This window comes from Stigmatopora nigra, chromosome 9 (genome assembly GCF_051989575.1).
Source record: "Stigmatopora nigra isolate UIUO_SnigA chromosome 9, RoL_Snig_1.1, whole genome shotgun sequence".
In the NCBI taxonomy this organism is placed as follows: Eukaryota; Metazoa; Chordata; class Actinopteri; order Syngnathiformes; family Syngnathidae; genus Stigmatopora; species Stigmatopora nigra.
The window spans coordinates 13,152,764-13,177,658 of NC_135516.1; the positions used below are offsets into that span (position 1 = coordinate 13,152,764).

Sequence of the window (24,895 nt, forward strand, 5' to 3'; positions counted from 1 at the left end):
TACTGCTACTCAAGGTTTGGCCCTTGGAAGTGGATTTTTCTCAAGGGTAAGTTCACTTTTTGAGAGTTTTCAATGTCTGTTAAAATTCTGTAATGTATTTTTGCTTTTCTTTCATTTCATTGCTACATTTCAAGGCTCATTCAGGCAATTCCAGGTCTTTTCAAGGTTTCATTTCAATAGTAAATCTCATTTTTAAGGTTTTTTTAATCGAGTACAGTGTTCCCTCGCTACTTCACGGTTCAACTACCGCGGATTCAGAGCTTCGCAGATTTTTTTGGAGAAAAAAAATACAAATATTACATTGAAACAACATATTTTAGTTTTTTTTGTTATAACATGAATTTCACTCTCTCTAACCATATTCTATATGGTGTACTGTATACAGGGGGGTAATTTTTTTTTTACAAAAATTAAAAATAAATAAATAAATAAATAAAAAACAAAAAAATAAACAAAAAAATTTAAAAAAAATTGAATTAAATTCAATTAACTTCGCGGAAATTCACTTATCGCGGGTGGTCCCGGTCCCCATTAACCGCGATAACCGAGGGAACACTGTACTTTACTTTTACAGGTTGGATTGATGAATCAATTAAATGAATTGTAGTGAATCCTTCATTTATTACTTTGAAAATTTCAATTTAGAAATCCACTCCCAAAAAAAAGAAACAAAATTGGCGGTATTGTTGTTTACAAAAATTTATTCATACAAATCTTACAACACTTTCATTGACATTGAGCAAACGCAAACCCACCCCCCGCCACCAAAACAGAAGGACCCCTCCTTTATCACCCCCGGGGGTTCACGTTGCAACAAAAAAAAACACATTTTTTTCCTATTTACCATTAATTAAATTCAACATTGAAGTAAGGCGTTTGGCGCTTTTCAGCAAAATCACAACAGGCATTGGTCACACCCCCCCGCTACCATCACTATCCTCCATTTTTTTTTTTTTATACGGATGCACATAAAAATGATGGTAACGTTGGACTTTTTTATTTTTTTTCAAATTTGAATATAGAGCAAAAAATAAATAAATAAATAACATCTCATTATTAACAATAACAAACACTATTCATTGTGTATACAATGTTTACAGACAAGGAAAAAACACCCCAAAAAATCATGCACACGTACACCCGGGCGCACACATTATTCGCTCATACATTCAATTTTTTACTTTTTTTTTTAAATATAGAGATATAGAATATATTCATGTGTACATATTTCAACTCAATGAATCATTGGTCATGCTTGGAGAGAAAAAACGGGCTAATTCTACTACTTTTTTGTGATCAAAAACAGCAAAACTTTCAATATAAGCTAATGGACTTGCAGCATTGTAGGGCCACTGAAATTGCCATTTGTCACTTGTGGCGATTTTTATATCTATCTATTTATATATATATATTTTTTTTTGTAATCTAATTTTTTTTTTTACATCGAAGCGAGGCACCAAAAAAGCTTTCTTGCAACTTTTGTCTATTTAAATGCAATCCACGCGCTCAAAAAATAAAAACAATCACGCCACATTAACGACGACTGGGCGGAGCCAAATTGGAAGGGGCGGGGCTAAGGGAAATGAACGTAGGATGAAGTCGCTTGAACAAAAAAAAATAGGGGTGCTTGAGAGTTTGGACATTTTGTGTTTTCGGATAGAAGGATTCCCAAATTGGAGTTTAATTATGTTAATTTATCATTTTTTTAAATTGCTGTTACAACAGACTAAGATAAGATAAGGATCTAAACCCAAATTTTGAGCCGAAAACAATGTAAAGGAATTTTTTGGAGTAAAAAATCACTAACTTTTGACGTCAAGCCTTTGTTTAACCATAAAAATAGGTCAAAAAACGTAATAATTAATTTAACATTTCAGAAAATGATCCAAAATCATTTTTTGTTGAATACTAAAATTTTGGAGGAAATTTAGAGCAGTATGCCAATCATCTCTTTTATGTAATGGCTCACAAAATTCTATTTTTAACTAAAAAAACGTTTTTTAAAGCATTTTAATTGTGATTTGCAAAATTATCATTTATAAATGAGCTAAGGACACGCCCACGGGCCTTATGTTTGACACCAGTAGTTTAGTAGGTAGTATTGAGGACCTTTTAATGGATAAAAAAAAGGCTTTTAGAATAAAAAGTGGAAAAAAAATCAACTTACAAAAACAGTTAATTTCGTAAGTAGAGCTACTATTATACGTAATGTAATAACCCAATGATATTTTTGGGATGCCTTGCTCAAAGCCACGCCACCATTTTGGGAATCCCTGCTATGTGTACGACTACACCCTTGACCTATAATCATAACAGCATGCAATTTTAGAAACAAGATTGCACAAAATTACGAACGAGTTAAGTTAGCTTTTGCCCTGCACGGCAGCAACAACACAACCCAAACGCACCTTCCATCGTCAAAAAAACCCACACAAACACAATTACAGACACACAAACACACACATCTTGTACACACAACATGTGCAAGTGTGAGCAGCATTGAGGCATCAAAAAAAATTGAAAAAAAAGTACTTTTAAATGAGGTTTTTAACGCACATACACGCACACCCACCCACCCACACACACACATACATACATACACGGCTATGTAGCATGCTAACCGCTTCTTTGGGCCTGTTTTTGTCCAACAAACAAACAACACTTAAAAAAATAGCTTACAAAAATAAGTGTAACATTCAATACTTTGATTGTCTTTTTAAATCTATTTATTTTTCTGCATATATATATTTATATATATGTATAGATACCTTTTTTTTTAGATTTTTTTCTTGTTCAAGCGCATAACGTTGAAGGTGCACAATAAGGATGTGATTTTTTTAGGTGTATTCTATTGTAAACATCTTGAAACATGAAAATTAAACATATATTGATTGGTCCATGGGCGGTGTAGTTTAACCCTCCTGTTATATAGAGGGATTTTTTGGGGGGGCATTTTGATGCTAGGTTATGTTTAATTATATTAAATGTTACAAATTTGAACTTTTTTTTATATCACTTATCGCTCCGTGATGAACAATTTCATTGCGAATATGTGATGTAATTGAAATAAATTCACTTTAAATCAATTAGAAAACATGTCCAGAATTTGAAGGGCATTGAATAGGAATTAATATCATCTGAGTATTTATTTTGCAATTTAAAAAATGTCAAATAATCTATAGATAATTGTATGTGTATATAAGTATGTACTATGTATATTTTTAAATGTGTCTAAGTATACATGGGCAGCGATACACGTTCAATCCATTGGATATATATATATATATATATATATATATATATATATATATATATATATATATATATATATATATATATATATATATATATATATATATATATATATATATATATATATATATATATATATATATATATATATATATATATATATATATATATATATATATATATATATATATATATATATATATATATATATATATATATATATATGTGTGTGTGTGTATACATGTGTGTATATTTGGATGTGTGTGTGTGTGTATACATGTGTGTATATTTGGATGTGTGTGTGTGTGTATGTGTGTATACATGTGTGTATATGTGTGTATATTTGTATGTATATATGTGTATGTGTGTATGTGTGTATACGTGTATGTATATATGTGTATACGTGTGTATATGTGTATATTTGTATGTATATATGTGTATAACTGTGTATGTGTGTGTATACGTGTATGTATATATGTGTATACGTGTGTATATGTGTATATTTGTATGTATATATGTGTATAAGTGTGTATGTGTGTGTATACGTGTATGTATGTGTGTACATGTGTATATATGTGTATGTATATGTGTGTGTGTATATATATGAATTATTCGAAAGTTTTGAGACGCCCCTAAAAATTATATTTTTTATATACTTCCAATTTGAGGGCTATAGAACAGGAGGGTTAATCCTTAAGTGCCTTTCTGAGATTTTTGCCCCAAAAAAATGAAAGAGGGAGGGTGAGGGAGAAAACATTAATATTAATAAAATATTCATTTTAATGGCTTAACTTCATACATAAATACATGATGTCGAGAGACAACATATAGAGGCGCAATCCACGTCAACGATGGGCGGAGGAGGGCACATTTGCTGTGTGTGTGTGCGTGTGTGCGGGAGGGAGGGTGGTCTTAGGTTTAGGGGGGTGGGGGGCGTACTTTTTATATACTGTATACACGTTCAAAGTGTGGTCGAGGGGGGGAGGGGGGCGGTTTGAACTACAAATAGGCGAACCGGCGTCCTTTAGTGCGCACTCTCTGTCTGTACCTTCGTCCCAGGACGGCTGCCAGGTACTTTTGGACGGCCATCTGCTTCCGGTAACGGCTGTAGCTGTCGGTGAAGATGCCGTCCGAGTGTCTCTTAGACAAGGGTTCAGCTTCATCCTCCGCGCTATTATCTTCACTACTAAAAAAATAAAATATAAAAATTAAAAGAAAAACGCGAACACAAAAAAAAAACATTTTTAAAAAAATCTTTTATTTTGAAATTATTTACTATTAAACGCCATTTCCTACGAAAAAAATCTAGCTTTACGTTTCAGGCCTTATCAATAATTCATTCTTAGGCCGATTTACGATTCTAACTTGGAGTCAAGGGAAGAAAAAAAATCAATTTATGGATTGATTACATGAATATTTCACCGATGTGACAGCAAAAACACAAAATTAAAAAAATATGGAGACGATGTTTTTTTCGAATTGGGGAAAAAAACGGGAAATTAATAAAAAAAATGAGGCAAGACAAGGTGGGTGTGCAGGAAACCCTTACCCTGCGCGCATTGTCATCAGAGAATGCAGATAATGCCGCGTAGTTAACTGACCCAGGATCTCCCTCAAGGCTCTATCTAATTCCTCCTCAGCATGCCTTTCTGCTCTGAGGTGCCAAAACATACATAGATCGTCAGTGGAAGAGCAAATTAAAAGAATATGGAGGAGTAAACGTCCAAAAAATAATGAAAAAAAATAAAAATGACGAGCATGGACATTAAAATTGCGAGCAAAATGACAGGAGAGATGTAGAAAATGAAGGTTTTTTTTAAAAGGGGGAATTAAATGAGGGTTAATTAAAGTAGGAGGAGAAATACCTCTTCTCGGTAGGGTAGAAGAGTGTGTATGCACCACCACCGCCGTCGTCGTTTAAAGACGGGGCGCTTCGTAAGGCGAGGTGGTCGCCATCGAAGCCCAACTCGCCCAACGAATTTCCGTCCTCGTCAAACGCGTCGTTGTCCAGCCTACAGGCAAAAAATGAGGAAAAGGTCCAAAAAAATCAACCAAAAACTCAATTAAAACGTTTTTTTGTATCTATTTATTTTTTAAAACCCCAAATTTTAACCCTAAAGTAATAAAAAATCCTTCTTTAGCCAAACAACAAGAAAAAAAATGAAAATCAATCAATAAAAACCACGCCCAAGACACAAAAATGTCTCAAAAGGGGAGGAGTTTTTCCCTTTTTAAAAAATAAAAAGATAAATTTAAATCTATGTTCTTCCTCTCCTTAGTGACGCACCCCCTCCTCTTCCTCCTCCTCATCCTCCCAAGGGTTATCCATGTCTCTTTTATGTTTAATACGGTTTCGGGGGGTCTTCACAGAAAGGGTCCCACAGGACAATATCTAATTTATGCTATTTTTCCGACAATTTTTGGACAAAAAGACACCCCCAATTGCACTTTAACGACGCATGTTGTCCTCCCTAAACGAATTAATCTCAATTTTGTAGGGAAATCTTTCAAAATAATGGTTTGAACCTACCTGATTTTAGGGTAACTAAGTCCCAAAGGGGTGCAGAAGACGCCATAGTGCATTAAGATTCCATAGACGAGCAAGATTAAAGTGGCTTTGCTCGAACCAGCCATGCTGTAACGGCACAAAAAAATAGTATTAATTAAGAGTAGGAATAAAAAAATAGAAAAAAACTTGGTCAAAAAAACTCGTGCAGGGTAAAGAGGATTTTTTTAATGCTTACTTTCGTAGCCCTGGGATGCGATCCGGGCGCGGTTTGCCTGCTCTGGTAGTGCTCCTTTTGCTCTTTATGTCCTTTTTTTTCTTCCTCCAGGTGAGAATAACTCTCAAATAAAAATAAAAAAATGCACGATGAAACGTGCTGTGCCAAAGTGGAGCGATTTGATTAAAAAAATTAAAAAAAATGAAGAAGTATAGCAGCAGCTCCGCCTGTGTGTGGATCTCCGTGAAACTTTTTGTATGTCCCGATTGCCTTGGATTTGATCTTTAAGTATCCCTCCTCCTCCTCCTCCTGCCCCGCCCCTACTCATTCGTCGTTCTCCCTCTCTCCAATAAGTCACGTTAAGGATGCTACGGACGTCATCAAGCTTTCCTCCTGTAGGAATATCATGGGAGAGTTACTTCCTCGTCTTGGTTGTGTTCGTCACACGTATGCATGCATTTTTCTCCACCCACCGTGCAAATAGCCTCTAGAAGTTTTAGGGCAAACTTTTAAAGCTTTCAGTTATTTATCTAAGAGGTATATTGGTATTATATAGGGACAGAATTTCGTTTTTTTGCCTTTAAAAGTGATAGAAAAATGTTTGTTGATTATTTGTGGGTTTTTGGGGGGTTTGTGCACTTTTTTGTGGAATTTTATTGGAAAATGGTAATAGTAATAGTATTTAAATCAATTTAGACGTTATGGATTGTTGTGTTTTGGGGTTTTGTAAGGAAATTATATTTAAATGCTGGATTAAACTGTGTGATTTTAAAGGTTTTTTATTATTATTTTGTTGATGGGTTAGTTTCTCGTCATGTTTATTGTTATTAATAAGCTTTTGAAAAATGTTTTTTGATGAATTTCAAAACAATCATGATACGATTGACCTCAAAAATTATATTTATCATTTTAATAGTTAAAACCAATGCCAAATTACATTCATTTATTCACTGTAAATCCTTTCCATTTAATTTTTTTATGATATAATGAATCCAATCCGTTATTATACCCTTGTTTAATCACCAATATTTTCATATTTTATTCAATTTAAATGTTTTTAAACCAAGTTTCATGTTTCAATTCATGTTAAAAATCCCCCTATTGTTTTATTAATGTTTAAAATCTGCTTTTTTTCATGTATTTTTTCCAGGAACGGATATTATAACAATACAGAAGAAAGTCATGCTGTGTAACATGAGACGACATGAAGTCATCATCATCATCATCACCAGTAAGTTCAATTAAGTGTTTTATCTGGAATGGGAAGAAGTGTGTGGGACTAAAAGCCATCCCACTGCCCCTAAATAATGAGCTCATACCCCTTGGGATTCATTTCTCTTCAATTTCTCAGAATTTACGTTGATTTTTCCTCCATCTTTTCCTCTAATATTCGTATCGCCACTTTAATGCGAGGAATCGTGTTGGATTTTGAAGGTATTTGGCCTTTCATTCATTCATCCAGTCACCGTGTAATCGGATTGGAGCAGGCCTTTGACGCAGAGGGTTTTTCTTTTTTTTTCTTTCCAGAAACGTTTAGTCGTGTGAATCATCGGCCTTCCATTGACGCGTCAAAAAACAACACTAAATCGCATTAATACTTTTTCTGGAGGTCATTATTTCATTCTAATAATTCACTCATTTGGATCGAAGAGTATAAGGCTACCTTGATTGTTAAAATGGCCTTGTTTTCTTGACAATTGGGGTCTTAATCCCACTTGGAAATCGAACAGTAGCGACCAAAGTACGTCATCAGGTACAGTATGACGTCATAAGACGAAAGGGCAGACGCTAGGGGGGGTATGAGGGGGGTTTGTCATTTTCTCCTCGACCCTATAACCGCTCAACTTGTCTGCGAGTTGGAATGCACGCACTAAATACGCACACGATCGTGGGACGAAGACACGGCGCCACCATCAGGATAAAGAGGGCATAGATGGGAAAATGGCTGATTTGATAGATAGGTAGATCTAGTATACGTCCTTTATTTTATATTTTATGTTGATTTGAGGACACATTGTTTTGATTTAGGATGAGGAAAACCTTTAAGGAGTATGGTTTAACTGTTTGTGAATATTTAAATGTTTCTTTTATCTTAAATTTGCCAGCAAAGTCATTTTGTATGTTCTCTTTTTTGGCACTTATACTTGCGACGGCTAGAGGGCGCCAGATGATTGAGTTGGAAGTCAAGTGTTTTACCATCCCAGGTACAGCTATTTCGCGAGTGATAGTTATGATAAAGTATATTTTTTTTACAACTTGGTTTTGAGTTTAACCGATTTTAATTTGTTTTAGTGGAAATTTAAAGTTAATAACTGAGTGGTGACGAGTTTAGGGTGTTGCCTGTCTTTTGCCTGGTGAGATGGGATAGGCTCCAGCACCCCGTGATGAGGACTAGAATTAACGGTGTTGAAAATGAATGAATTGATGAATGAATACATGAATATTTAAAGTATATAATTATTGTAGGTCAGCATATTTGGCGAAAGGGAAAGAAGATTATGAGGCGTTCAATGTTCATAGAAAAGAGCATTGTCCTTAAATTACAATTGAGTTTATCAGTGCCTTGCATTTAGTCCGTGTTTTTTAAAGATCATTGAGACTAAATTATGATGAATTATGATAGGGTGTCTTGTTTTTTCTGTTAAATTCGCAAATAAATTATGGTTTTGGACCGCTTTGGTAACGGAGCACCGGAATGTACGAATTTGAAGTAAGCACGTGAATGCATCGTGATTCCCTCTTTGGCCCTCGCTGGTTAGCCCGGCTATTGTCGTGTTGAGACAACTCACGAAAAGCACGACCCATTTTAAGGACTTTTCCTCCGACTTTTCCTGCTATTTTAGGTCAAATGGTCGCTTCAAAGTAGCCCAACGTCTATTTTTGAAGGACTATCTCTGGTTTTGTCACAGACGGCTCACTTTGCGCTGCAGGCGGAGGAGTTAGTAGCGGTCGGCATGGGACGGACAACTGAGATTTGATTGTGTGCGTGTGTCTCCCCCACTTTTGGGACGAGAAAATAACAAAAGGGACGACATTAAGACGCATGTAGCTGGAATACGACTTTGTTCAACTAGCTTGTTAAGAGGTAAGAGTCGAGCTTGCCCACTGGGGCAAAAGTCTTCGGAGAGTGCGAGTCAAACGAGGCCTGGTAGTTTTTTGTATTGCATGACTCACGAAAAAAGTGGAGAAATTTGTAGTTTTTGTGTGTATTTAAGGACCGGCCTGTTTTGTAGTTCTTTTTGCCTTAACTAAAACTCCTCCAAAGAAAACTAGAGCAAATTTAACGCTTCTGAAATCCAAATAACACGTTTCCCTAGCAAATAGCGTGAAATGAACGGTAAATTAACACGCTGTAGTTTTATTTTTTTACATAAGGTGTCCTATTTTACATTTTCACAACTACATTACTCACATTTAGGCGTTTTAATGTATTTGTGCTTGTAACCAAAGGCTTCCTGTTATGGGGTAAATATGAGTTCTGTCATAAACTTTTTGTCAGTTGTTGTATTGCTTTTGTTTGTGCACGTGTGTCAATCAAGGGTATTGATGTAGCTATGTTATTAGCATGTTTTCCTTGTGTAATAATCATGGTTCCTCTTCCTGTGTTTGGACACTACAGTCCCAGGGTAATCCTCCATGTTAATCCATCTGTCTGTGTGTGTATGTGTGTGTTGTGTAATTCTCACTTGGCTGTACTGCCTTGTTACACACAAACACACACAACACACACACACAACACACAGCTGGACAATACAATGAGGCGAAAGGGGTTAACAGGTGGTACTCAGTCGGTGTCTTGGATTTAACCAGGTCTGGAGGATCTTCTAGTCCAGGGGTGGGCAAAGTTTTCTGCCTGGGGGGGCCACATTGACTTTAAAAAATGTGACAGATGGGCCGGGTCAACACAAGATACGATACATATAAAAAAGTGCATCCGTTAACAGTACATATGAAACATAAACTGAAAAAAAGGACTAAAGTATTAACATTAAAGTACAAAGTAATGTAAAAAGGAGCCAATCATGTCCAATCAGCCTATTAGGCATGTTTTAGGAAAGTGGGAGGTAACCAGAATACCCAGAGAAAACCCACACCGGCCTGGGGAGAACATGCAAACCCCAAACAGGTGAACCGACCTGGATTTGAACCCAGGTACCCCACCGTGAGACCAAATGTGCTAACCACTAACCCGCCGGGCCACCCATATAAAGTCATATTTTAAGTTTTAATGATATCTAATAACAAGGTAATTGTTGAAGTGCTTAAAAAACAATATTTGGGTAATTTTACATGATATTTTTAAGTGCATATTTATTATAAAAAATATTTATTTGAATGTATTTGATGTTTTTTTTATCATTTCTTTAACAAATACTTAAACCTCATGCCCATAGTTGGCTTGGCTAGGCTCCAGCACCCCCCGCGAGCCTTGTGAGGATAAGCGGTTAGAATGAATTTACATCTTGTAAGCTACACAAAAAAATACAGCTCATTATATACGATTTCATATCCGTAAATACACTATTACCCAAGTTAGTTTAATTTTTAAAAAATCATTGAAGATCTGAGTATGTGTGTATCCTGTCTAAGAGTACTGCAAATGTTGTAAAGAAGCAACAAGGGTGTACTTTGCTACATTAACGCCGTGAAGATGCCTCTGCAGGTGGCCCCGGATGTGTGAAAGGAACTCGGAAGGAAGTCCGTCCTCAGCTTGCAACCCCCCGCCCCCCACTAGCCCTTACACCCCCCCAAACGAACTACCACCGGCACCTTTCTTGGTGATTGGCAGGCAAAGAGAAGACGCCTTAGAACGCGTGCCAGGGCGATTACTGAGTTACGCTTCATTGATGCTTGTGTTTTTCCCCCCCAAGGATGTCATCTTAAATTTCATCCTTGAATGAAGTGTGGTTGTTGACCTCGTGCTAATATGCTAGCGCTGTAAAACAAAAACAAAAATACTCCGGAAGTCAGTTTTTACTGTACTTTGGGAGTACAGTAATCCCTCGATTATCGCGACTTCACTTTTTCGCAGATTTACTACTTTTTACTAATTTTTTTTTGTTATTAATTTATTCAAAAATGTGAAAAAAACTTTCTGAAGCCACTTTTGCTACTAAAACTCAGCACTGTATGACATTTTTTAAATTATTTTAACACTGAAGAAAGTCATAAATTGGATCCCAGATCACTTCATTGGTAATTCGTTTCAATAATGCAATTTTTAGGGAAAAAAATAACATTTTGACCAGATTTTAAGTTCTAAGAAAATAATGTATGTTCTGTAAGACTTAATTTTTATTAAGATAAATTGCTGAGCTATCATTTTTTGTTCCTTATACACAGCAGATCTTCAAAACAAGCTAACAAAATATGGAATCGACCCTAGCTAACCGCTATATATAGAAAGAGCACTAAATATGTTAAACAGATGTGCTGTAGCCCACATCCTGCCTGCAGAAGCAATGATTGTTCATTTTTTGACTGAAATATGACATTTCCATTATTCCGACTCATGGTTAGCATGCACATGAATATACATATAACCATAATTATCAACTTTGACATCATACTTTTCTTGTGTTATCTAAAATTTGAGTTAAAAATCCTGGCCAATATTTTCCTTAGTAACATTCATCAGTTATTGGAGATAATTTGGTTAAATTATATTCTCAAATTGACGATTTTAATGTCGTTTTAACAATACGGCTTATACGCAGATGCGACTTATATACGAGAAAATACGGTAAACTTGATTCTTTATTTTGTAATGAAATATTACAGCTTAGCTTTGGTTTAAAATGGTAAAACTCCAAGATTAAAAAGCATGTTTTATCAATTGTGTATCAAAAATATTACAAAAAAGAACAAAAACATTAAATACTATGTTCCTAAAGCTTAAATAATCATTAAAGTAGACTTTTTGAAGGGGAAGCTGTCAACACTACAGCCACTACTACACTTTGACATGTTTATCTAATACTCGTGGGAAGAATGAGTCACAGTAGTCGTTGTTACTGCCTTCAAGTCCTTCAAGTTCAGACCAGATAAATGTGAGGGTCTCGTATATCAATGAGCAAAAGGGGTCTTTGGTGTTCTTTTTTGTGTGGGCGCTCTTAAATCTGTGTCAGTGAAACGGCCACAGGCGACGAAGATCCTGTTTCCGCCGCAGCCTTTTGTTTGTAATCAAGTCACGGGAGGTTGCGATTCCGCCAGTAGCGAGCGACCATTTTTTTTAACACTACTTGGGCCTGGCTAGCTAATGCTAAAATGCTCATTGACAAAAGAAGGCTACTTGTTTGTTTTTGTTGTTAACCAGCTGGGTTTTACAATGGGTCATCAATTCTTGAAGTGCTTCCTGCTTTTAAGTACTGTGTTTTTTTTGAAGGGTTGGCAATAAGTCTTTTTCTGTAATGTTGCCAAATTTTGTTGTTGCATAGTACAAAATGCTACTAGAAAATGTGGCTTCTGAGGAATGGAAAATATTTTTTGTTGCATTCTGTTTGGGAAAAATAGAGATGGACTTGGATGGTTTATTTTTACTGGCATGAAGAATGATTGTTGAAGAATATTTTGGGATAGGACAACGAATCATAGATTTAAAAAAAAAGTTGTTTTTGTAAATATTAATTGGGTGACCCAAAAAAAAATGTGCAAAAACTGACCATATTTTTTTTAAATATACAGTATTTGAGCCTTATCTAGTCCCTGACAAGAGATTTTTAAAAAGTTAAGTTTTTGTATATATGAATTTGGTGACCCAAAAATTGTGCAAAAACTGACCTTTTTTTTTTTAAAAATACAGTATTTGAGCCTTATCTAGTCCCTGACAAGAGATTTTTAAAAAGTTATGTTTTTGTATATATGAATTTGGTGACCCAAAAAAAATGTGCAAAAACGGACTATTTTTTTAAACATACAAAAAAACAAGTTTTTTTACAGATACAGTATTTGAGCCTTATCTAGTGCTTGACAAGAGATTTAAAAAAGTTAGGTTTTTGTACATATATTAATTGGGTGACCCAAAAAATGTGCAAAAACTGACCGTATTTTTTTAAATATACAAAAAAACTGACCACATTTTTTTTTACAGATAGATACAGTTTTTGAGCCTTATCTTGTGCTTGACAAGAGATTTTTAAAAAAGTTAGGTTTTTGTATATATAAATTGGGTGACCCAAAAAATGTGCAAAAACTGACCGTATTTTTTTAAATATACAAAAAACTGACCATATTTTTTTAAATATAAAGTATTTGAGCCGTATCTAGTGATTGACAAGAGATTTAAAAAAGTTAGGTTTTTGGATATATACATTTGGTGACCCAAAAATGTGCAAAAACTTTTTTTAAATATACAAAAAAACTGACCGCATTTTTTTACAGATACAGTATTTGAGCCTTATCTTGTGCTTGACAATAGATTTTTTTTAAAAGTTATTTTTTTGGATGTAAAAATTGGGTGACCCAAAAAAAATGTGCAAAAACTGACGGTATTTTTTTAAATATACAGTATTTGAGCCTTTTGTAGTGCTTGACAAGAGATTTTTTTAAAAGTTATGTTTTTGGATATATAAATTGGGTGACCCAAAAAATGTGCAAAAACTGACCATATTTTCTTTAAATATACAGTATTTGAACCTTATCTAGTGCTTGACAAGATCCCTTTCTTCCCTTGTTGTCTGCTTTCAGGTTTGAAGATGGGTTGTGTGCGGAGCAAAGAGGACAAAGGCCCGGCTCTAAAGTACCGGCCAGATAACACAAACAACACTCCGGTCAATACCCATCTGGGCCACTACGGTCCTGAGCCCACGCTGATGGGCCACTCGCCGGCAGCCAAGACGCTCAACAACAGTTACAACAGCCACGCCTCCGCGCTGACGCCATTCGGCGGCGCGTCGTCGGCCATGACGCCCTTCGGGGGGGCCTCCACCTCCTTTACGTCGTCGGTGGCTGTGAGCAGCCCCTTTCCTGGTGTTGTCACAGGTTAGAGTCGTTTTTTATATCTGTCATTTTTATGTTATTACATTATTTTAATTGCACAGTAGTACCTCGACATATGAGTGCCCAGACATGCGAGCAATTTGAGATATGAGTACAATTTTGAGCAAATTTGGGGAATATTTTGAAGGGAATATAACCCTCGAAAAGTTGCATCTGGAAATCAGGGTGGAGGCGGGGCCAATAGAACCAACCCAGGAGAAGAAATATCACAATTTTAAACAAAATTAGTATTAAATTTAGTGTAAAGTTAGATTAAACTTATTTTTCAGTGTTCCAGGTTCATTTAAATGTGTTTTTGTTATGTTACGAGCACGTTGCCGTGCAAAAAATCTTTCTTAGACAAAAATACAGACAGTTTTAGATATGTTTAAGTGTAGTTGGGATTTTGTCTTTATAAACAACATTTTGTAAAATCATTAGTGGGCTTTTTTGCTTAAAATTCTGAATCTAGTTGAATTTGCTGGCATTTTCCTACACTGAGTGATAAACAAACAAACACGCACTGCTCTTTCTAAATGCCGTTAGAAATATCTGTCAGTCTTGCGTATTTAATTTCCATTCAAAGATTTGTAAAGCAACATTAAAAGCATCATAAGATGTTTCTGTTCATAATGACACTCCTTTGTTTCCCCTCCATCTCGCCTCAGGCGGCGTCACATTCTTCGTGGCGCTCTACGACTACGAAGCCAGGACGTCAGACGATCTATCTTTCGACAAAGGCGATCGCTTCCAAATTATTAACAATACGTGAGTGCCATAATGCTTTTTGTTTATTTGTTTATTTTTATCCAAGCTTATTCCCCTGCTGTGTATGTGTGTTTAATCCCCTTTTCTTGATGCTGAAATCTGTCTGGGTTAATGGGCTTCTTTGATTGGACCATCTGGTCTCATGACATTCATCCTCTTCAATTCTATAGTGTTTCGTACAGTTGAGTCATGAAATAGAAGTTGTTCTTCTACAGACAGGTTGTTTAGCATGTTTGCTAGCATCGTAAATCCAACTGAAACCGTCTGTCTTTTCCTTGTAGGGAAGGCGACTGGTGGGAGGCTCGTTCCATCAACACGGGACAGAAGGGTTACATCCCCAGCAACTACGTGGCTCCTGCCGACTCCATACAAGCCGAAGAGTGAGTACGCCTTATCCGTAATGGTCGCTGAGCCCGAGAAGCATTTTTCTGTGGTTACACAGCCACTGACACTCATTTACACATACAGAGACTGAACAATAGTAACCCGTGTTGTGGTATCTACTGTATGGCTACAAACATGGGCCCTGTTATTATATGCAAACATCCCCAATGATTATCCTAAACAATACCAGAGATGCATGTCTGGAGTGTTGCACAGTAGCCAAAACATTTTATGAAAAATGCTGAGCTAGGATTAGTTCCGTGATCGGACGTTTGGTCGCCAGTGTTTTGGTCCCAGGTCTTTTGGTCCCTTTTGGTCGCCGGTCTAATGGTGACAGAGTTCACTAAGTACTGTTTAATATCTAAGTACTGTTTACTATCTAAGTACTGTTTACTATCTAAGTACTGTTTCATATCTAAGTACTGTTTACTATCTAAGTACTGTTTCATATCTAAGTAGTCTTTAATATCTAAGCAGTGTTTAATATCCAAGTACTCTTTAATATCTAAGTAGTGTTTAATATCTAAGTAGTGTTTAATATCTAAGTAGTGTTTAATATCCAAGTACTGTTTAATATCTAAGTAGTGTTATCTAAATGTCTACTGTTTTCAACAGTACTTGGATATTAGACAGTACTTGGATAGTAAACAGTACTTAGATATTAAACAGTACTTAGATATTAAACAGTACTTAGATATTAAACAGTACTTAGATATTACACTCTCATGAATGTAATTTTGTCTTGTACAAGGCATTTTTCTGGAATTTTATTCCGTATTTGTTTTTGTTTTAGTAACAGAAACCATTGAACTAATGTAAAAAAATAAATAAAAATGCATGTAGTATTTTGTACATTACAAATGGCTTATGTTATTTCCACAGGTGGTATTTTGGCAAAATGGGCCGCAAGGATGCTGAGCGTCTATTATTACTTCCGGGTAACCAACGAGGTACTTTCTTGGCACGAGAGAGTGAGACTACCAAGGGTAAGATTGACATTTTTGTGCATTTATGTATTACAGGAAAGTCAAAAATTACTATTACTTGAATGTAAAAGCCTTTTTTTGACTGTCTGTCAACATAAGTGTAATTATATTATGTAATTTTCTTTTCAAAGGGGCCTATTCTCTATCAATCCGCGACTGGGATGAAGTCAAGGGGGACAATGTGAAACACTACAAAATCCGAAAACTGGATAGTGGTGGTTATTACATTACAACGAGGGCTCAGTTTGAGACACTGCAAAAGCTGATGAAACATTACACAGGTAGGCAACATCTGCAGATACATACACACAATCACAATTTACAAAAAAATGTCTCAAAAGGTTTCCATCACTTTATCTCTTTCATGGTGAAATGATCTATAACTAACAAATGATCTGAAATATAGCAAAAAGCAGGTCTTACTTTCTCCAGATTTTAATGGAATCCTTGAAGAGCCAATGAATTATTCATCTGAAAATCTGCTGCAGTAATATATATGCATGTATTAGCAAATCCTACTTCTCTCAGGATTAATTTTTTTCTCCTCCTTTGATGCCTGATAGTGCCATAAGTTTCCGCCCAAAAGTAGAGAAACGTATGAGTGTGAGTGAATGCAAAGTTTAACATGTACGGTATTTTCACGTCTGCAGAACACGCCGACGGGTTATGCTACAGGCTGACGACGGTGTGCCCCACGGTGAAGCCGCAGACTCAGGGGCTTGCCAAGGACGCTTGGGAGATCCCTCGAGAGTCCCTGCGACTGGAAGTCAAGCTGGGCCAGGGATGCTTTGGAGAAGTCTGGACGGGTAAGCTAGCATCATCCGGGACCGGACGTTTGGTCGCCAGTCAAATGGTGACTGGGAGTTTACTGTTGAAACTAGCTCTCAAAATTATATTCATAAGAGAGAGTTTAATATCTAAGTACTGTTTAATACCTAAGTACTCTTTAATATCTAAGTACTGTTTAATTTCTAAGTACTGTTTAATATCCAAGTACTGTTTAATTTCTAAGTACTGTTTAATATCCAAGTACTGTTTAATATCGAAGTACTGTTTGATATCTAAGCACTGTAATATTTAAGTACTGTTTAATATCCAAGTACTGTTTAATTTTTAAGTACTGTTTAATATCCAAGTACTGTTTAATATCCAAGTACTGTTTAATATCCAAGTACTGTTTAATTTCTTAGTACTGTTTAATATCCAAGTACTGTTTAATATCTAAGCACTGTAATATTTAAGTACTGTAATATTTAAGTACTGTTTAATATCTAAGTACTGTTTCATATCTAAGTACTCTTTCATATCTAAGTACTCTTTCATATCTAAGTACTCTTTCATATCTAAGTACTCTTTCATATCTAAGTACTCTTTCATATCTAAGTACTGTTTCATATCTAAGTACTGTTTCATATCTAAGTACTGTTTCATATCTAAGTACTGTTTAATATCTCGGTACTGTTGAAACCAGCTCTCAAAATTTTATTCATGAGAGGGTTTAATATCTAAATATACTGCTTTCAACAGTACTTAGATATTAAACTGTCTCTTTTAGATATTTAACTCTCTCTCATGACTATAATTTTGAGAGCTGGTTGCAACAGTAAACTCTCTGTCACCATTTGACCGGCAACCAAACGTCCGAGCACCCCTTTGGATCCAAAAACTGTCTTTCTGATCTGGCAACCCGTAGGTACAGCCCACCATTAGCTCAGAATTTCCAATGATTTAAAATCTGAATTTTTTATTTCCGCCGGTGTAACAAACGTCGGATCGTAAATGAGTCAATGGACCTTGCCGCTAGAAAAGTAAGCACCCGTTTTATAGCCCATGTATATTTAACAGGGAGACATACTTACAGACTGCTTATAGGAGGATTGATAAACACTTTGAGTTATGAACCTCAGCATAGATCTGGCCTATTTATCTGGGAAAGCGCTGACGGACGCAGACCGTTTATGCACTGAAAGGCGGGCGCGTACGCTAATGGAAGGTCGTCCTCCTACGCTTCACTTTGCCGGCGCGTGCTGCCTTGCTCGCTCCGTCATTAGGCCCGCGGCAAGCCTCGACCTGTAAGTGTGCAATCCCAGGAATTCCTCCGCCGTCTTTTTTTTTCATTTTTCTTTTTCTCGATGCCCTCTTCTAGTTATTAATCCCTCGGTGACTTCACTTTTTTTTAAATTCCAGAATGTTAATCACTACACCTCCTTTGCGATAGGTTCTCGCCACCAGGCGGTTGCCATTATTGGCGCCCTAGTTTGCGTGATTCATTCACGGCACCCTCATGACGAAAGACATGGGTCATTGTATGTAAACAGGGCGTGAGTAAGTGGCTTTGGATCAAATTATTTGGGTGGACAAGTTTATCGGCTATTTGCTAAATCATGATTTTGATTTTTTTTATAGCATCATCTAATCTGGAACGCATTTACAACACGCCTCTAAAAAGAGGAAGAACTTTAATTTATGGGACTTATATAATGACTATCTACAGCAACCTCAACTTTTTCGTCCAAGAAAAAAAAATCAAAGTAGTCCAAGAATTTAAATACTTAGAAATCACTCTTGACTCTAAACTGGTCTTCAAATGAGAGATAAAAAAACATGCTAAATAATATATATATCAATTTGTCCAATTTTTGGTTCATTAGAAACAATTCAGCAACTATATTTTGACAGTAATTTTGTCCCAAAAAAAATTCCAACAAATCAACAATGGCTGGCTCTATAGGTGACTGTGTAGTACCCTTTCAAAAAGTATGCTAAATTAGCCAAAACACCATTTTCTGTTGATACCTGGAACTCAATACCAATAAAAAAATGCATGAATTCCCATCTCTGAATCTCTTGGCCAATCATCTTAAGGCTTGGTTTTTAGATGAACTAAATTGCCATCACAACATTGTCTAAAATTGTACTACGTCTTTGTATATCACTTTGTTTACCTTCCTACCTGTACAAGGAACTAAAGATGGAAATTAGCCCTCTGCTACAATCTTACATATTTAAATATATAAGCTCATTAATGTGATATTCCTTATTATACAAATCAAACTCGCAGTGTTATTTGTGATATGACCCAATTTTCTTTTTCAATGCAGGCACATGGAACGGTACTACCAAAGTAGCCATTAAAACCCTGAAGCCAGGTACCATGTCCCCAGAGGCGTTCCTGCAGGAAGCCCAAATTATGAAGAAACTCCGACACGATAAGCTAGTGCCTCTCTACGCCGTGGTGTCGGAAGAACCCATTTACATTGTGACTGAGTTCATGGGCAAAGGTCAGTCGGCAGAAAATTCGTCCTCTAAATGTGCCCACGGGCTGCAAAGTTGTGTGTACAGTTTGTGTGTTTTGAAAGTAAGGATAGCTGAAACACATAACTTCCTTGCTGTTGTCGAAGTGATTAAGTACCATAGTAAATAAAGCCTGAGAGTATTAAGTGCAGACTTTCTTCGGCAGTAGAAATGTTACAACGCGACTCGTAAAATGCCAGCTAGTTCTGACTGATGCACCTAAAAGCCGTTTATCCTAGACTACCGTACATAAATTCTAGGCTCGCAAGTCTCTTAGGTTGGATTTCAATTTTTTATGGCTATGCAATATGTCTATTTACACGGTATTTCTAGTTGCATTAATCCTGTCGTATCCAATGGCTGTAACGGAAGTTACTTTGCAAGCAAACACACCAGGCTGGAAAAACACACAAGTAAATAGTGGTATTTATTTGTATAGACAATTAAATAGAATGAACATCTGCCTATAAATTCTTCCACGTGGATGCAAGTTTTTTGGCTGAATTAAGTGTCAACTCACTTTAAGAACCTTTAAGGATCACCTAAAAATAAAAGGTGGGGTAGATATATATGGATATATATTGATCTATAGATATATATTGATCTATAGATCTATATATACACATATATAGAGATGTATACAGGTGTATACAGGTGTATACAGGTGTATACGGGTGTATACAGTTGTATACGGGTGTATACGGGTGTATACGGGTGTATACAGGTGTATACAGATAACACTCAAAAGTCTAAAATTTTACCCAATCAGTCGGTGCATTTGTAATTCACGATTCTGTAAATGTTGCCGACTGTCTGGGTACATTGCTTGCTGACTCGCTATATTTATTTAGTGAAAAGGCGGACCTGTGCTTATATCATGCTTGACAAAAACCTAGTTTAAAAAAAATCCTGTATAAAAGGGGTTATACGGCGTACACAATTTTAAATGATAAAAAAATGTCTATGTTGATAAGTGTGCTACTATATTTATTAACTCTAGAAGTTGCTATAATACACATCATTCTTATTGCATTTTGGTATTGAGTTTTTTAACTAGTTCTACAATGTCTTCTGTGTCTTGTCTTGCTACTACCACCAAGAAATTTCCCGAATACGGGATGAAATCAAATTCTAATCTAATCTAATCACAGATGACAGATAATTCTGTCCCTAAACTATGCACTATTGAGTAAATTAAAGGCACCATTTGCTTTTTAAACATGTTTTTTCCCCTTCTCAATCATTTCTTAGGGAGTTTGCTGGACTTCTTAAAGGAGGGAGATGGCAAATACCTAAAGCTACCCCAGTTGGTGGACATGGCCGCACAGGTAAAGTACAAATCAAAGATGGGCCTCTGCTTGTTGAGCTGTGAAGGGAACATGCCAGTCACGTCCACACAAGTGCCGAGCGAGCACGTACGCTTTGCTGTTCAGAAATTCACATTTATTTAATATCAAGCTGGCGCTCACCATCGTGTCTCCCATGGTCCGCCAACACTTAGCCGCCCGCGGCGTTAAAGTGCTGTTCATCAGAGCCAGTTAGACTCCCACAACGCCTCCTTCTCGTGACACGTTTTGCTTTCACTTTGCGCTCATTCATCGCAGTTGAAATTGAGACTAAAGATGAAGGGGAGGGGCTTTAAGCGGGTGTAGCCAGACATTTTTTTTTTTAATCATTAAGCTTGCGTGAACATGATTAGCCTGAGAATTATGCTCAATTAAAGTTGTCATGTTGAATGCGATGCTAATAGGTTGTTGGACATTTTCTCATTTAAAATGAATGGGAAGTGTTCATCTTTAAAATGTTGTCGTTAAATTATTTGTTATTTCCATTCTTTTCCATTATGAATTTGTTATTTTTTGAGCTTGTTTTTCATGGGCTGAGTTGCTACAAGTTAGCAATTAGGCTAGTTTTTTTTTTTATGTTATTCGGATTAATGACTAAGTAGTATTTGGAATATATTGGCTTAAATACATTAAAACAGCGGATGGTGCAAAAATGCATCTTTTAATAACTCATAGGTCTTGACGGTGGAAAAATAGGTTTTAATCTGTATAATAGTCATTTTTTAAACTGACTTTTAGCGTATTTATGGATTATAAGTCACACTTTTTTATAGTTTTGCTCTGTCTACGTCTTACACTCAAGTAAGACTTAGGTTGTTTAATTTTTTCACTTTGACTGCCACCAGCTTATGTTTTGTGTTTTTTTTCCCTCAGTTATCACCAAAAATTGTTATGTTATATTTCCAGATGCTTATTTTGTCTCATTTATTACTTTAAACGTAGATTGCGGACGGCATGGCCTTCATCGAGCGGATGAACTACATCCACAGGGACTTGCGAGCCGCCAACATCTTGGTCGCCGACAACCTGGTGTGCAAAATCGCCGACTTCGGCCTGGCTCGGCTCATCGAGGACAACGAGTACACGGCCAGACAAGGTGGGGTTGTCCCCTCCGAGGAATTCTAGGCAAAAAATAAGGAAATTTTCAGAAGCACGGCATCAAATTGTCTTCTTCTTTTTTTTCATTTCAGGTGCAAAATTCCCAATCAAGTGGACAGCGCCAGAAGCAGCTCTATACGGCCGTTTTACGATCAAATCAGACGTTTGGTCCTTTGGTATACTACTGACTGAACTGGTCACCAAAGGCAGAGTGCCCTATCCAGGTCAGCCTCATTTACCATATTTTCTTGCATATAGGCTGTATTTGTCGCAAAAATAATTGAGTGAATCGAGGGTACGGCTTATATACGCACAAATTTGTGACCGGACGTTTGGTCGCCCGGGTGAATATGATTTTCAGAGCTGGTTTCAATAGTAGATATTTAGATATAAAACCTTCTCATGAATATAATTTTGAGACCTGATTTCATCAGTAAACTCTGTCATATTGTCAAACGTCGGGGGCCCAAACGTCCAGGCGACCAAACGTCCGGGCGACCAAACGTCCGGGCGACCAAACGTCCGGGCGACCAAACGTCCGGGCGACCAAACGTCCGGGCGACCAAAGGTCCGGGCGACCAAAGGTCCGGGCGACCAAACGTCCGGGCGACCAAACGTCCGGGCGACCAAACGTCCGGGCGACCAAACGTCCGGGCGACCAAACGTCCGGGCGACCAAACGTCCGGGCGACCAAACGTCCGGGCGACCAAACGTCCGGGCGACCAAACGTCCGGGCGACCGAAAGTCCCGGCGACCAAATGTCCGACTTCTATATTTTGCATTATTTTTACTAGTTCAAAAATAGAGCTTTGGATCATTTCCTATTGATTTTGGGGGTATATCTGGGATACTTCCTTTGCATTGGTCAATTTCTGCTAATTTTTAGCCATTACCAGGTGACTTGCTGTTGGTTTTGGCGCATTTTAAAATCCCTTGTCAACTCATCGGCTGCCATCATTGACGACACGGGGCTAAAAAAAGAGATAAAAAATTGAGCAAAGTGCAATAGTACACACACTCAACCACACAACTCAGAAAAGAGCCAAAATGGCCGCTTCCCAAGCTGATATGCAGATTTTAACCATCCAAAATACGTTTTTCCTAGTGTCCCAATTCATTTCAACAATTGCAATATGGCTCTTTCGTGGTAATGTCGCGAGTGTGCACGTCTGTGAGCGTTTGAGGACAACGTTGCAGCTTGCGCTGATCACAGAGCCGCCATATGGCCGACCTGACCGCCATCTGCTTCCTGCGGCCAAAACGCCAAAAAAAAAACAACCAAAAAAACCTTCAATGTAATTAATTCAACTTCATGAAGGACTTCTATAGTCGTGTTGACACAGCTGCTTGGAAACTTTGCTTTCATTTTTTTTTTAGCATGCTATTTGTAGCATCCAGATATATGAAAGCTTTTGTTTTGCATTTGAGTATACGTAACACCGCCATTGTTTCTTTCCCATGGAAGATAAAGGGACCCCTCACCCCACTCCCACAAAGCCATGTGAGAAATCCACTGTGATTTGACCCTTAACCTCTCCACAATTTTTTACACAAATCCCTTCACCATCTAAGGGACTTCCTGTTTTTTGGAGTAGAAAGGACAAATGAAACATAGAATTATCATAAAATACTCGCAGTGAGACCCTCGTCATATTGAGTGGAGGCAGATGCGTATATTGGTTGGTTGGGAGTTCATCTTGAAAAAATTGTGGCCCCCTTATTGGACAACTATGCATTAAAAGGCCATAAAATAACCCACATGAAACTCTTTGATGGTTTAAATGTGTTTTATATTTATAGCAATGGCATGTCAGCATTTCTGTTAGCATGAACTGAATCGACATTAGCGTACTTTTGCGCCGTTTCAAGTAGCTTCAAATCATTTTTTCAGGAGATGTTTATTGAATGAAAGGGTCATGAACAAAACTACAAGATTTATTATTTGACATAAGAAAGTAGAACTTCAATAACTGAAGCTGCCAAAATGATACTGGACTTTTAGTAAACTCTAGCAGCTATAAGTTACAGTATTATTGTAAACAGTACTTGGATATTAAACAGTAGATATTAAACAGTACTTGGATATTAAACAGTACTTGGATATTAAACAGTACTTGGATATTAAACAGTACTTGGATATTAAACAGTACTTAGATATTAAACAGTACTTGGATATTAAACAGTACTTGGATATTAAACGGTACTTGGATATTAAACAGTACTTGGATATTAAACAGTACTTGGATATTAAACAGTACTTAGATATTAAACAGTACTTAGATATTAAACAGTACTTGGATATTAAACAGTACCTACATATTAAACAGTACTTGGATATTAAACAGTACTTGGATATTAAACAGTACTTGGATATCAAACAGTTCTTATATATTAAACAGTACTTAGATATTAAACAGTACTTAGATAGTAAACTCTCTCTCTGTCATGAATATAATTTTGAGAGCTGTTTTCAACGGTTAACTTCACCATTTGACAGGCGGCCAAAAGTCCGGTGACCAAACGTTCCATCACCCAAGTTTTAGCCAACACGGCACCATTCCATTTCTCTTTTTCGCCCTCCTTGACTTTTGAATTTATGTGAACTTCCAGGTATGGTGAACCGGGAAGTCCTAGAGCAGGTGGAACGCGGCTACCGAATGCCATGTCCTCAGGGCTGCCCCGAATCCCTTCACGAAATGATGCGGCATTGTTGGAAGAAAGAACCCGACGAGAGGCCCACCTTCGAGTACATCCAGTCCTTCCTGGAGGATTACTTTACGGCCACGGAGCCCCAATACCAACCGGGGGACAACTTGTAGACTCGTAAGAGCTTGGTTTCGGTACCGGTGCGCAGACTGGCTATGACACTGTGATCAAATACCAGAGTGGTTAGTCCTCATTTTTTCAACTTGACGGCTAAGATGCAATGACCATTTATACTTTCTTTGTTTTGTTTTTGTTTTTTTTCTATTCACTCAATGATTCCCCTTTTCCACATTCCTCCTTTTTCTCTCCTTAATTTTATTTTGCAGCATGAATTCTTCAATCTTGTTTATTCAGAACAGGT

The 24,895-nt window shown here is 36.9% G+C and overlaps 2 protein-coding genes across 4 annotated transcripts; one reads left to right on the top strand and one right to left on the bottom strand.

Annotated features, from left to right (window-relative positions):
• Positions 1 to 24,895, top strand: yes1 (YES proto-oncogene 1, Src family tyrosine kinase). 2 transcript variants are annotated; one of them, XM_077724207.1, is made up of 13 exons: positions 1 to 46; positions 7,126 to 7,206; positions 13,662 to 13,955; positions 14,621 to 14,720; positions 15,002 to 15,100; positions 15,987 to 16,090; positions 16,222 to 16,371; positions 16,741 to 16,896; positions 19,192 to 19,371; positions 20,636 to 20,712; positions 21,673 to 21,826; positions 21,921 to 22,052; positions 24,439 to 24,895. In XM_077724207.1, the coding sequence occupies exons 2-13, from the start codon at positions 7,158 to 7,160 to the stop codon at positions 24,645 to 24,647; spliced, it is 1,704 nt and encodes a 567-aa protein (XP_077580333.1). In that variant the 5' UTR covers positions 1 to 46; positions 7,126 to 7,157; the 3' UTR covers positions 24,648 to 24,895. The 2 variants fall into 2 exon arrangements, with proteins under 2 accessions (XP_077580333.1, XP_077580334.1); XM_077724208.1 differs by lacking the exons at positions 1 to 46; positions 7,126 to 7,206 and adding an exon at positions 8,719 to 9,060.
• adcyap1b (adenylate cyclase activating polypeptide 1b) lies at positions 4,097 to 6,241 on the bottom strand. Of its 2 annotated transcripts, XM_077725170.1 has the most exons (5): positions 5,997 to 6,241; positions 5,783 to 5,887; positions 5,118 to 5,264; positions 4,802 to 4,906; positions 4,097 to 4,438 (listed from the first exon to the last, which is right to left on the bottom strand). In XM_077725170.1, exons 2-5 carry the CDS (start codon positions 5,884 to 5,886, stop codon positions 4,252 to 4,254), a joined length of 543 nt encoding a protein of 180 aa, XP_077581296.1. In that variant the 5' UTR covers position 5,887; positions 5,997 to 6,241; the 3' UTR covers positions 4,097 to 4,251. The 2 variants fall into 2 exon arrangements, with proteins under 2 accessions (XP_077581296.1, XP_077581297.1); XM_077725171.1 differs by lacking the exon at positions 4,802 to 4,906.